The sequence below is a fragment of the Cetorhinus maximus genome, chromosome 8 (assembly GCF_964194155.1).
Source record: "Cetorhinus maximus chromosome 8, sCetMax3.hap1.1, whole genome shotgun sequence".
Taxonomy (NCBI): Eukaryota; Metazoa; Chordata; class Chondrichthyes; order Lamniformes; family Cetorhinidae; genus Cetorhinus; species Cetorhinus maximus.
In genome coordinates, this window is record NC_135886.1 from 119,703,629 (window position 1) to 119,716,728 (window position 13,100).

The 13,100-nt window shown below is 39.8% G+C and overlaps 1 protein-coding gene and 1 non-coding gene across 2 annotated transcripts; one reads left to right on the forward strand and one right to left on the reverse strand.

Annotated features, from left to right (window-relative positions):
• Positions 1-1,640: 1,640 nt before the first annotated feature.
• Positions 1,641-1,754, reverse strand: trnal-caa (transfer RNA leucine (anticodon CAA)). The gene is made up of 2 exons: positions 1,717-1,754; positions 1,641-1,686 (listed from the first exon to the last, which is right to left on the reverse strand). It is a non-coding gene; the product is annotated as a tRNA-Leu (tRNA).
• A 513-nt stretch (positions 1,755-2,267) lies between these two features.
• On the forward strand, positions 2,268-12,350 carry cox7b (cytochrome c oxidase subunit 7B). Its single transcript, XM_078547492.1, has 3 exons — positions 2,268-2,412; positions 6,259-6,383; positions 12,133-12,350. The coding sequence occupies exons 1-3, from the start codon at positions 2,376-2,378 to the stop codon at positions 12,208-12,210; spliced, it is 240 nt and encodes a 79-aa protein (XP_078403618.1). The 5' UTR covers positions 2,268-2,375; the 3' UTR covers positions 12,211-12,350.
• The last annotated feature ends 750 nt before the right edge of the window (positions 12,351-13,100 follow it).

A 13,100-nucleotide genomic window follows, 5' to 3' on the forward strand; every position in this document is an offset into this window, starting at 1 on the left:
ATGAAACAATATGGACTGCTGTACGAGTCTGCTGACACCCGTTGCTCCCTTTCAGTACTACATGAGGAAATATTATCCATATGTTAAAAAACAACCACGTTGTCTAAATTAGCATTGGATCAGTCTGTTTTACAAAACAGTTGCTCTCAGTACATGATAATATTTAATGCAATTATTATAATTTAATTTTATATAATTCATTGTTCAAAGTGATTTTACTTTTAAAACTCATTTAAGTGTAATATAGAATTATACAAATTACGGCACAGAAGGAAGCCACTCGACACAACTCACTGGTGTCAGTGCACTCGAACAAGAGCTATGTTCGACCTTCCTATTTCCCTGTCCACGCCTTCCTTTTCAAATCCTCATTCAATTCTCTTTCAATTATCTTAAAGTCTTTTCCTTAGCTGTCACTTGTAAGAAAGCAATCCATGCTAAATATCCCTCTGTGTGAAAACAAACATTCTTCTAGCTTCCCACTTTTTCTTCTAATACTCCGGACTTTAACCTCACTTATTACCAATTTTATTACCAAATTGTGAATCAGTGGGAAAACCATTTATTTATCATCAACCCTCTCAAAACCTTTTATAATTTTGAAATCTCAAACCGAAACCCCCTTAACCATCTCTGTTCCAATTAATAAAGCTTTTTTTTTTAACCCTTTATATTGTGAGGTGCCCAGAGCAACAATGCTCTGAAGAAGTCATAAGGACTCGAAACGTTAACCTTTTTTTTCTCTCTCCACAAATGAGCTGCTAAGTTTTTCCAGCATTTTCTGTTTTTGTTTCAGATTTCCAGCATCCGCAATATTTTGCTTTCAACATAAGATAATCCAGCTATAATGTTTCATATATACAACATTCAATGTCACATATTCAATTGCCCTATATATAAAATCCGGAATTTTCCCTTTTTGCCATTTAAAACCTCGATACCTGTCTTTGAAGATAAATATCTGTACTCCCAATATTGCCGGTTCATCCATTCCTTTAGCATTATCATTTAGAGCATACTTCCTTGCATTGCTCTTTTTCCTCAAAAATCCATCACTGAACACTCTCCCTGCATTGAAATTCATCTACTCCTCCTCTACCTGCTTTACTAACTCAGTTACGTTCCCCTGAATTCTTCCATGCTTCCAAATTTGGTAGCTGAAACAAAGGTCAGTATAATTTCTCCTTCGTCCACATTCAAATTATTTATATAAAGGCAGAGCAAAAGACATCCTGAGATAGCTCCCTGAAACACTCTGTTAAACAATCCCACCTACCAGAAGAATATCCACTTCTTTCTGCTCTTTGCTTTCTTTTCCTATTTGTACATCCTTTACCTTATGTAATTCATCAGTGAAATTTTGTAATTAAATGGCAGAAGTTACTTGTTGATTATTGTTTTACGTCTGACAACATACTAAACACATTTTTGAATTGTTTCATTACTTATAAAATACTTCGAGATTTTCAACTATGTAATTTCTGCAATTTCCTTTTTTCTTTTAACACACGCTGTATGACCATGAATCATTTTGATTATAATATGCTTTTTAAAACATTAATACAGGATGCGCGTTTCTTATTTTATAAAATGTAATTCAGGGGCAGTGGAATTTTTCAAAAACATGAAGAAAAATAATGTGTCAGAAGTGGGATTCGAACCCACGCCTCCAGTTGGAGACCAGAACACCCGGCTTATCGCGGAAGGACTTCACTCCTTGAGTCTGGCGCCTTAGACCACTCGGCCATCCTGACACCCATAGTTTGGATGTCGCCGTTAGGCTTGATAAAGCTAAAGAGGAAGTTTGTGTCACTGTACATCTTGCGCGTTCGTTTTTAGTTAATTTTTTTAGCTGGAATTGTTCTTTCCTGCCGGTCCGCAGCCGCCAGTGCTCCGACTAAAAAGCTGCGGGGGCACTGAACTTTAATTCAGAGAATCAAGATCGGTAGCGCATTAAACGTTCAGAAACTCTCCACTCCGAACGAATACCATCATTTTATCTTCATCTTATTCGCAGTATCTCGCCTATAATTTGGAAAATGTGCTGGGCAAAAAAGATTTATTTAAAAATTATGAGTTGGGGGGGGGGGGGGCGCTGCCGCTCGGGATTCTGGGAACTGTAGTTTTTCCGTTTGGGCCACAATCGCAGATACGCATGCGCCTTTATTTAATTTTTTTTCTTCTTTCTTTAAAAACCTTTTGATGAATGTTTCACGTTATTGTATTGCATGGTTTTTAACTAACAAACTGTGATCATAGAAAGGAATTAATTTCTTTAACAAAACCGCCGACGTTAAAAAGCGGCCATTGGCGCATGCGCGGTGCTAGCGGCTGCCATTTTGTTTTCCTGAAGGGTAAACGGGCGTGAGGTAGAGATGGTGCCTTTGACTAAGAGTCTGCTTTCCCTGTCCGGTAAATGTCTGCTTGGTACGGTGGGATAGGGGTCGGCCCTCTCAGCTATCGCCTCTCGTAAGGGTTTAACTGTTGTGTTGTTTTGGAAGGGTTTTCTGTGAGTTGTCAGCCCTTTCAAACCAGCCATCGCGAGCAATTGAGAGACAGAAGGGGGAAATGTGACCCTATAGTTAATGCAACTTAACGGGGAGGAAATGCGCCACTGTTACAAAATCAGTGTTACAGGCTCGTTTTTCTAGGTACAAATTTGTGTCTCAAAAGTCTTGGGTGGAAACTGTAATGTGGTGGAATATATGTTTCGGTTTAACAAAAAACGCTGTCCTTTTTCACTGAATTATCTAGCTGTCTCGACATTATCTTAGCTGTATTTTAAAGTGTCCAAATTGCATTCTGTTGAGCGTAACTATATTCGACACAGCTCTATTTGACTGGTTCACCAGATTTGGTTTAGGCGATAAGCTTCTGCAGCCCATTTGATTTCATCATTCCAAAATGTCAACCCTACTAATTTTCTATTACCATATCTAGCTGTTGAGTTCAGTTTATAAGACGCATCCATTCTTAATAACACTCAGTTCTATCTGCATGAAGGTATAATTTCTGGTGTCTTCCCGAATATGCCCTTTTGTAACACCTTTGTCAATCATAAGTATATTTATTGTCTGAGCTGTTTTTCCCTAGAATTTTTCTTCTCTTGGATAGCTGAACATGGGCTCCCTTGACCTGTTTCCCTGTTATATTCAAAAAGGTTATTCTGATTTGCTTCCGGATTGCTATAATATCCTCTATATAATCCCTCTGAAATGGCACTTTTAAAAATTCATTCATGGGATATGGGCTTTGCTAGCTAGGCGAGCATTTATCGCCCACTCCTAGTTACCCAGGAGAAGATGGTGGTGAGCTGCCTTCTTGAACTGCTGCAGTCCATGTGGTGTAGGTACACCCACAGTGTTTTTTGGGAGGGAATTCCAGAATTTTGACTCAGCGACAGTGAAAGAACGATGATATATTTTTCCCAGTCAGTGGCTTGAAGGGGAGCTTCCAGATGGTGGTATTCCCATGTGTCTGCTGCCCTTATTCTTCTATGGGATAGAGGTTGTGGGTTTGGAAGGTGATGTGGAAGGAACCTTGGTGAGTTGCGGCTGTGCACCTTGTATTTAATACACACTGCTGCCACTGTGCGCTGGTGGTGGGGGGAATGAATATTTAGGTTAGTAGATAGGATGCCAATTATGAGAAATTGATTTTTTTTCAAATATTTTGGGGCAGTATCGTGTTATTCTGTGAAGTGTGTGTGATGTGCACTGAATTCAGAAGTAATAAGTCCACCAAGACCTTTAGAGATTTTAAAAGTTAAATTAAAATATTTATTGACAAAATAAAAGATTTCAAGCACATGCTTAAGACTACAATTACTTACTACTATAATAACTCCTAAAATTCCTAATTAACCTGACTCCCAGTTATACTCCCTTTAAGGCAACAGCCCAAAATAGATTTTAGATTTAAAACAGATCCAGCAAGTTAACACAGTGCCCTGGACAGTGGAATTTCAAATGGCTTTTCTCCAACTTCAGTTTTGTTTCATACCAGGCTTATGCACAAATGGCTAGAGGCTTCATTAAGGCTATTTCATACAGTCCTGTTAGATCTTACATGGCCTTCTCTCACACAGCCTTTCATTCTCCTTCATCATATGTTTCTCTCTTAATATGTGAATTCTATTGTTCCATGTGTCTTTGAAACTGTATCTTCCTCCATAATATAAAAACTTTCATGCTATCAATATTGACAACCTTTGTGAAAAATAAACACACTCCTTAGCCTTGCTTCTCTAGATAGTTAACAGACTAAGATTCCTTTGAAATCCAAATCCCTTAATTTATCTAAAAATGTAAATTCCCATCACACCTTACATGCTATGGCAGCATCCATGTTGACTCTAAATGTAATTAAATCACACAGACAGACCCAACTATACTTAACCCTGATAAACCTACCTTGCGATAAACCAGCAAAATATTATGAAAGTTATTATACTTCACAATAGCCTTTGCAGTATCCAGTGCCTTCAGCTGTTTCTTGATATCACTTGGAGTGCGTTGAATCAGCTGAAGACTGGCATCTGTGATACTGGGGACCTCGAGAGGAGACCACAGTGGATCATCCACTTGGCTCCTCTGGTGGAAGATGGTTGCAAATGCTTAAGCCTTGTCTTTGCATTGATGTGTTGGGCTCCCTTGTCATTGAGGATGGAGATATTTTTGGAACTGCCTTGTGTTGTTTAATTGTCCACTACCAGTCATGGCTGGATGTGGTAGGACAGCAGAGCTTTGATCTGATCAGTTGGTTGATCAGATCTCTAGCTTTTTGGCGTGCAAGTAGTTCGATGCTGTAGCTTCACCAGTTTGACACATTTTACATGTGCTGTTGCTGCTTGTGGCATGCCCTCCTGCACCCTTCTTTGAATTCTTCTTGGCTTGTTGGTAAGAGTAGAGTGGGGGATATGCTGGGCCATGACTGTGGTTGAATGCATTTCTGCTGCGGATGACCCACAGCGCCTCATGGATTCCCAGTTTTGAGCAGCTAGATCTGTTATGAATCTATCTCCTTTAGCATGGTGGTAGTGCCTCACAACACAATGGGGGATTTGCTCAGTGTGAAGAGGGGACATGTTAGCTGATTGTTTATAATGGTAATGATTTATATTGATTTGTCAATGGCAGCATATAATGTCTCATTTATGAAGCATGGGTTACATTTAACTTTGCTGATGTAAATTTGTAGTCTCTTATGTAGCTGTGGAAGAAAAATAATTCTAGATTATTGTACATAATTTATTGATTTATTATTACAGATCTGTAGTCAGATAATCACTGACTACTTCAATGATTGCAGGACTTCAGTTCTTGTAAAAGGCAAAGTGGTACTGGATTTAAATCAGCTTTGTCTTAATCTGCCATCGGCAAAATGACAAACTGCATAGAATTACCAATACTGACCATAAAGATAAATTAAATTAGAATTTAGTTGTTATTTTATACACTGGTCAATTTGAAGCGGTGCATTTATGCAGTGTGCCACCCTACTTGCCACAGTACTCAGCTGATTCATGCCAGGTTAACCTGAACCAGAGACAACAGTTGAGAGTAGATTTTATGAAGGTTGTGTAGTTGAACCCAGCAAAAAAAAAATTGCTACATTTTCAAATACAACCAGTGGGCTTGGGGAAACAACACAATCTTGATGAAAATTTCAGATGTTTCATTCAACTATTACAGTATGTCCTGACCTGAAAAATCAAGTTTTTCTTTATTTTGTTTCCTAGTTAAATAGGAAAGGAATGAAACCTTGAGTAATGAACTGAAATTCCCGAATATGTAGACCACATGGATTATTTGGAGTTTCTAAATGATGGAACACTTGTTGACATTTAGTGTAGCTTTGTTAAATATAAAAGTAAAAGTGATATAATTACTCTGCTGCACCTTCCTGGTTTTGGTGCACCATTAAGATCAGGCCTGACAACAACATGGCTGTTGTTTTGAGAATATCATGTCGACTCTTCTATTGATTTCTGTCTGGAGAGATTTATGACCTCTAGCTGCCTCTTTCAGCAATTGTCATTCAGCAGATTGGGCAACCCATTCCAATTCCCGCCACTTGTGATATTAACCTGCATTGCTGCTGAACACTGATTCAAGCTTTGGATATACCTCAAATTTGTATGAATGTTCTCCAGGCTGCAGAGTTCAATAGTGAGGCCTGTGGAGAAGCTTGAAGTTATGAGTAATCGCCATAAAAAGGATTTGTCTGGTTTTCATTGTTGATCTTTTTACGTTTTAGGTCGGAGCATTCGTCAAATTGTAACAAGACAAGCTCACCACAAATCTGGTCCTGACTTTCATGACAAGTATGGAAATGCTGTCCTTGTGGGAGGATTAGCATTCTGTGTTGCAGTCTGGAGTTACGTAAGTTGCTTCAAATGGAGTACCAATCTTTATTTGCTCTTTTCCTGCACTTTCAAAATCAAATGCCTCTATCAGACATCTGAGTCAAGAAGGACTCCTAGGCCTTAACCACTCCGTGAGCTGGTGTCCAGCTTGGTGCTACTTTACAGCAACTCAGCAGCATGGGGATTGAATCTGTGTCCCCGGCTTCTGTGATGTAGGTGCTGAAGCAGCAATAAGATGTTTTTTTTTCATCCTGGAGTGAGGGATTTGTAGCGTTTTATGGTGTGGCTTACTCATCTCTGACTTGTTCTTTCATAACAATTCTCTAAATTTTCATCAAATTTAACTCATGTACTAATTAATTTCTGAAGCAGAGAAGCACTTCAGGGTGCCTGCATGGCTTATCTGAAAGAGATGTTGCATTTCTTCAAATCTTGTTCTTTAACCTTAATGCTTTAACCCAGTATCATTCTGATCAATCTCTGCTGCACCCCCTTCAAGGCCAATATATCCCTCCTAAGATGCGGTGCCCAGAACTGAATGTAATATTCTAAATGAGGTCTAACCACTGCCTTGTATTGTTGCCCCCTTGCCCTATCTTCAAATGTTAACTTTAGCCAATGATAATATGGGTGAAATTCCTGCTTTAGGTAAGCAGTGAACTATTTGCATGTTTATGCCTCCAGCTTTGCTGCTACAATTCTGAGTGGCCTACAAGAAAGGGTGTTCAGTTTAACTGGTCAAACATTGGATATTTATAAATAATCTCCAGATTAAAAGCTGTTACAGAAAAATAAGCCAGTTAAATGGTGCTTTCTAGGGAAAAAAGAACTTGCAAGTTATGTTAAGTTTAACAGCACCAGTATCATTGCAGTAAATTTCCAAGATTAGTTGAATTTCTTCTCCTTTTGATTGTGATATTACTGTGGAAACTTGTCCAGTTGGTCATTGACATGAACCTAGACAATATTGGCAGGTTATTGTATTGGGTTGGTGGGACCAACAGCATACATTGCCTGAATCCTTTTCTGACCTTCCAATATCGATTTTCCAGCAGGAGTCACTAGACATTAAACAGCAGTATTCTTTTTTTACTTCCCCATGCCCTCCCGCACCCCACTTCCCACTCCTAGCTGAGGGACACTTGAGGATGGTTGTCCCCACATTGGTTATCAAATCGGAGTTTAAATCTGGAACTTGCCTTGTCTACATTGCATTTATCGACTGTTGTTAAAGACTCAGATTTTCTTAAAGGGGGGGTTATTACAATCAAATTTGTAAGGATTCTCCTAGTGACTGCTGGAGATAACTATATTAAGCAGAAAGAACTAAATTTAAATATTTAATCTCGTGCACAAGTTATTTTTGTTCGCCAGCACATTGGGACCATTATATTTATCTAGATCACAGAATCACAGTGCAGAAGAGGCCCTTCAGCCCATCGAGTCTGCACTGACATGTGAGAAACACCTGACCTACCTACCTAATCCCATTTACTCGCACTTGGCCCATAGCCTTGAATGTTATGACATGCCAAGTGCTCATCCAGGTACTCTTTAATTTAAAAAATTTTTTTAAATGACTGCTGAACTTCATCCAAAGTTGAGCCAAGTGTGTCTGAAAATACTTATTATGTAATGACAAGTCGGGCCTGTGTGAGGTCAGTGCAATATTAGACGAACATACAAAGTAGAAGCAGGAGTAGGCCACTTGAGCCTGCTCCATCATTCAATGATATAATGGTCGATCTGATTGTAACCTCAACTCCACATTCCTGCCTACCCCCCCGATAACCTTTCATCCCCATTGTTTATCAAGAATCTACCTCTCCTTTAAAAATATTCAAAAGCTCTGCTTCCACTGCCTTTTGAGGAAGAGTGTTCCAAAGACACACAACCCTCTGAGAGAAAAAAATTCTCTTCACTGAGTGGCCTTTTATTTTTAAACAGTGACACCTAGTTCTAGATTTCCCCACAAAACAAAACATCCCTTCCACGTTCATCCTGTTAAGACCCCTCAGGATTTTTCGTGTTTCAATCAAGTCACTTCTTACTTCTTAACTTCAGTGGTTACGAGCCTAGCCTGTCCAACCTTTGAAAAGAGAACCGACCATTCCAGGTATTAGTCTGGTAAGCCTTCTCTGAACTGCTTCCAATGCATTTACATCCTTCCTTAAATAAGGAGACCAGTACTGTATATAGTGTTCCAGATGTGGTCTCACCAGTGCCCTGTGTAACTGAAGCATAACCTCCCTACTTTTGTATTCAATTCCCCTGAAAATAAATGATAACATTCTATTAACTTTCCTAATTGTCTGCTGTACCTGCATATTAACCTTTTGCGATTCCTGCACTAGGACACCCAGATCCTCCTGAATCTGAATTCTGCAATCTCTCTCCATCTAGATAACGTGCTTTTTTATTCTTCCTACTAAAATGGACAATTTCACATTTTCCTCCATTTGCGAATCTTTGCCCACTCACTTAACCTTTGTAGCCTCCCTATGTCTCCTTCACATCTTACTATCCCATCTATTTGTGTCGTCATCAAATTTAGCAACTACCTATGGTCCCTTCATCCAAGTCATTTGTTTAAAAGGTTGAAGCCCTAGCACTGATTCCTGTGACACACCACTTGTTACATCTTGTTGACCAGAAAATGACCCATTTATACCTACTGTTTCCTGTTAGCTTGCCAATCTTCTACCCATGCCACTATTATTACCCTTTACGCCAGGAGCTTTTATTTTCTGCAATAGCCTTTGATGTTGCATCTTATCAAGTGTCTTCTGGAAATCTAAGTACAGCACATAAAAACATAGCAATTAGGAGCGCGAGTAGGTCATTCGGCCTTTCAAGCCTGCTCTGCCATTCAGTATGATTGTGGTTGATCCTGTATCTCAATGCCATACTCCTGTTCTGTCCCCATACTCCTTGACGCCTTCAGAGTCTAGAAATCTATCTTATTTCCTCAAGTATATTCAGTGACTTGGCCTGCACAGCCTTTTGTGGTAGAGAATTCTACAGGTTCACTGCCCTGAATGAAGAAGTTTCTCCTCATCTCAGTCCTAAATGGCCTAACCCATATCTTGAGACTGTAACTCCTTGGTCTAGACTCCCAAACAGAGGAAACAACTTCCCTGGATCCAGTCAGACCAGCCCTGTCAGAATTTTATAAGTTAATGAGATCCCCTCACATTCACCTAAACTCCAGTGAATACAGGCCTAGCCTAGCCTAGTGTTGTGCTTTTGCATCAGAATGCATGCATTCTTTCCTTAAATATTAGCCATTGCCCACCTTTTAATGAAGTTCCCCAATCTGTTTTGGCCAACTGTCACTTCATACCATCGTAGTTTCCATTGTTTAGATTTAGCACCCTATTTTCAAATTGGACTACTACACTGTCCATCCTAATGAAGAATTCTATCATGTTATGGTCACTGTTCCCTAAAGGACTAAGCACAACAAGATTACTAATTTAACCCTTCTCATTGCACAATACCAAATCTAGGGTAGCCTGTTCCCTAGTTGGTTCCTTGACGTACTGGTCTTAAAAAAAAAAAATTGCGTGCACTTCTGCCACAGTATTATTGTTAATTTGGTTTGGGCAATCTATATGTAGATTCAAGTCACCTATGATTACTGTAGCATCCTTGTTACATGCATCTCTAATTTCCTGTTTAATGCCATCCCCTACCATACAACTACTGTTTGGAGGCCTATAGACAATTCCCACTAGTGTTTTCTGCCCCTTGTTGCTTCTTAGCTCCACCCAGACTGCTTCTACATCTAGATTTTGAGCCAATATCCTTGTTCACTATTGCACTGATTTCATCGTTTACTAACAATGCCACCCCATGTCCTTTTCCTCTTTTTGCCTGCCCTTCCTAAGTATTGAATACCCTTGGATATTCAGTTCGCAGCCTTGGTCACCTTGCAGCCATGTCTCCATTTAATCTATTTGCGCTGTTAATTCATCTAACTTATTGTGAATACTCCCAAGCATTCAGATACAGTGCCTTTCAATTTGTCTTTAACAGTTTTAAACATTTTTTGTACAATGGCCCTATTTGCTGCTAGCCCCTGTTCCCTCTGCCTTCCACTCTTGTTTTCTACTTTTCTGTCTTTCATTTCTATCTTTATTTTCCTCTCTTGTGTCTCTCTGCTCAGGTTCCCATCCCCCTGCCACCCTAGTTTAAACCCTCTCCCATAGTACTAGCAAATACCCTTGCGAGGATATTGGTCCCGGTCCTGCTGAGTTACAACCTGTCTTCCTCATCTTCCTCAGAATCGCTCCCGATGCCTTGGGAATCTAAACCCTTTCCTCCTACACCGTCTCTCCAGCCATGCATTCATCTAGTCTATTCTCCTAATCCTGATCTCATTAGCATATGACGCTGGGAGTAATCCTGAGATTACCACCTTTGGGGTCCTGCTTTTTAATTTATTTCCCAGTTCCCCATATTCTGCTTTCAGGACCTCATCCTTTTTACCTATGCTGTTGGTACCAATATGGACCATGACATCTGGCTGTTCACTCTCCCCCTTCAGAATGTTCTGCAGCTGCTCATTGATATCCTTGACCCTGGCACCAGGGAGGCAACATACCATCCTTGTCTGTGGCTGCAGAAATGCCTATTTGTTCCCCTTACGATAGGAGCCCCTATCACTATTGCCGTCCCACTTTTTTTTTTCTCCATGTAGCTGAGCCACTTGTGGTGCCACGGACTTGGCTGTTGCTGCATTCCCCTGAGAAACCAAATCTCCCAGCAGTATCTGAAGTGGAAAATCTGTTAGAGAGGAAGATGGGCCCTGGGAACCTATGCACTACCTGCCTGTTGCTTGTGCTCCGTCTGGCAGTCACCCATTTCCTTTCTGCCTATGCAGTGTTTACCTGTAGTGTGGACCACCTCACCGTACGTGCTATTCACAAAGATCTCAGCCTTGCGGATACTCCAGTGATCCAGCCGCAGTTCAACCTCCGAAATGTGAATTTTGAGTAGCTGCAGCTGGAGACACTTGCTGCACACATGGTTGCCCTGGACACTGAAAGTGCCCCTGACTTCCCACATCTCACGGGAGGAGCATATTGCGTGGCTGAGCTGCTATGCCCTGACTTGCCCTTAAATTACAACCTTTACTTTTACTTCATATAGCTTAGAGAATATTAAGGACAGTAGAAATACTCACCAGGTCTGACTGACCAAGGCTCCCACTTTTCTTTGAGAAAAGGTCAGAAAAGAAAGGATCACCTCCTTCCCTCTTCACTGAACACTCTCGCTCACCAAACTCCAACTTAAGCACTTTAATGCAGCCCAAAGCAGCACTCCAGTCTTATTCCTGTGTTAAATGATACTACTTAAAAGATCGCCTATAAATTGGTTAAACATGACTTCTCTTTCACAAAAGCAAGTTGGCTGTACCTGATTACCTTATTTTTCCAAGTGCCCTGCTATAATATCTTTAAGAATAGCTTCTATCAAAAGTTAGTATTGTATTTAGAATGGACAACTTTACATCCAGGTGACACTCATGCCAAAGTTCAGAAGTCATTAAGTTAAAATGATTCTGGTGAATTTTTCATTTTATCTATGAACCTGGCAGACATTTAAAAACTTAAAAATTCAGTTTTCCTAACTGGAGTCCTCAAATGAAATTCAGTTGTTTCAAACATTGAAAAAAGTATAACAACAAATTTTTGGTCTGAGTTACCAGGCTACATGCTGTAGTAATTTCTGTTTCTATACTTTTTTCTTTTTGCATGTAGGTTGCAACGCAGACTGGGCTCACATGGAACTTGTCTCCCATTGGCAAGATCACCCCTCAAAATTGGAGGGAAGACTAGAGGAATGGACCAAGTGTTTGCAAGAAATTGAGTACAGATGGGCTGGATTTCAAATTTGCTTCTAGCTCATGGCTTCTACTGTACTGATTACCTCTGTATATTGGGTCTCATAGTAAATCAATAAATTATAGAAACTTTAAGTTGTGTTCTTTGTTGGGGTGAGGGAGCAAACAAGCTTTTGGGGAGGTCAGATGGTTGTGAGGTTTGCTCATCAATGAAGATATAAATTTAACAATTTGCATTTCAGTCCTGCTGTTCATCAAATAAAAATTGAAGGAAAGCAAACAAAAACATAAGGCTTGGGTGGGGAGGCCTAAGGTTCAGTTTAGCAGACTTTTAAAATGAAGAAATTGTTATGGCTGAGGAATGTAGACAAGGAGCAGAGGAAGTGGAGAACAAGGAATCAATTTGTATTGAAGATTGCTGAGAGAGGTTAAGGATGTGGAGGGATTTGAAAATTATAAGGATCTGAAAATCAGTTTGCTGGAGGACATTGAATCAGAATATTGGCTATAGAATCTTAAATGGATCTTAATTTGCGATTACAACGGAACATAGAATTATAGAATGATGCAGCACAGAAGATTGTCATCGGGCCCTTTGTGCATGTGCCAGCTCTTTTAAAAGAGTTAATTCATTTCGAGTCACTCCCCTACTCTTTCCTCATAGCCCTGCAATTTTTTTCACTTCCAAATATTTATCCTATTTCATTTCTTATTGAATCTGCTTCTACTGTTCTTTAGGGCAGTACATTCTGGATAATAACTTGATGTATTTTAAAGAAAAAAGCTATTTTGCCAGTTACCTTAAACCTGGATCCTCGGGTTATCAACCTTTCTGCAACTGAGAAAAGTTTATTATTTTTATTTACCCCATCAAAACTATTCATG

What these genes read in the sequence shown, in the direction of transcription:
- cox7b (XM_078547492.1), top strand. Translation starts at nt 2,376, where the DNA reads ATGGTGCCTTTGACTAAGAGTCTGCTTTCCCTGTCCG. An exon ending in GAGTCTGCTTTCCCTGTCCG is followed by an intron (nt 2,413 to 6,258) that starts GTAAATGTCTGC and finishes TTTACGTTTTAG; the next exon opens with GTCGGAGCATTCGTCAAATT. An exon ending in GTGTTGCAGTCTGGAGTTAC is followed by an intron (nt 6,384 to 12,132) that starts GTAAGTTGCTTC and finishes TTTTGCATGTAG; the next exon opens with GTTGCAACGCAGACTGGGCT.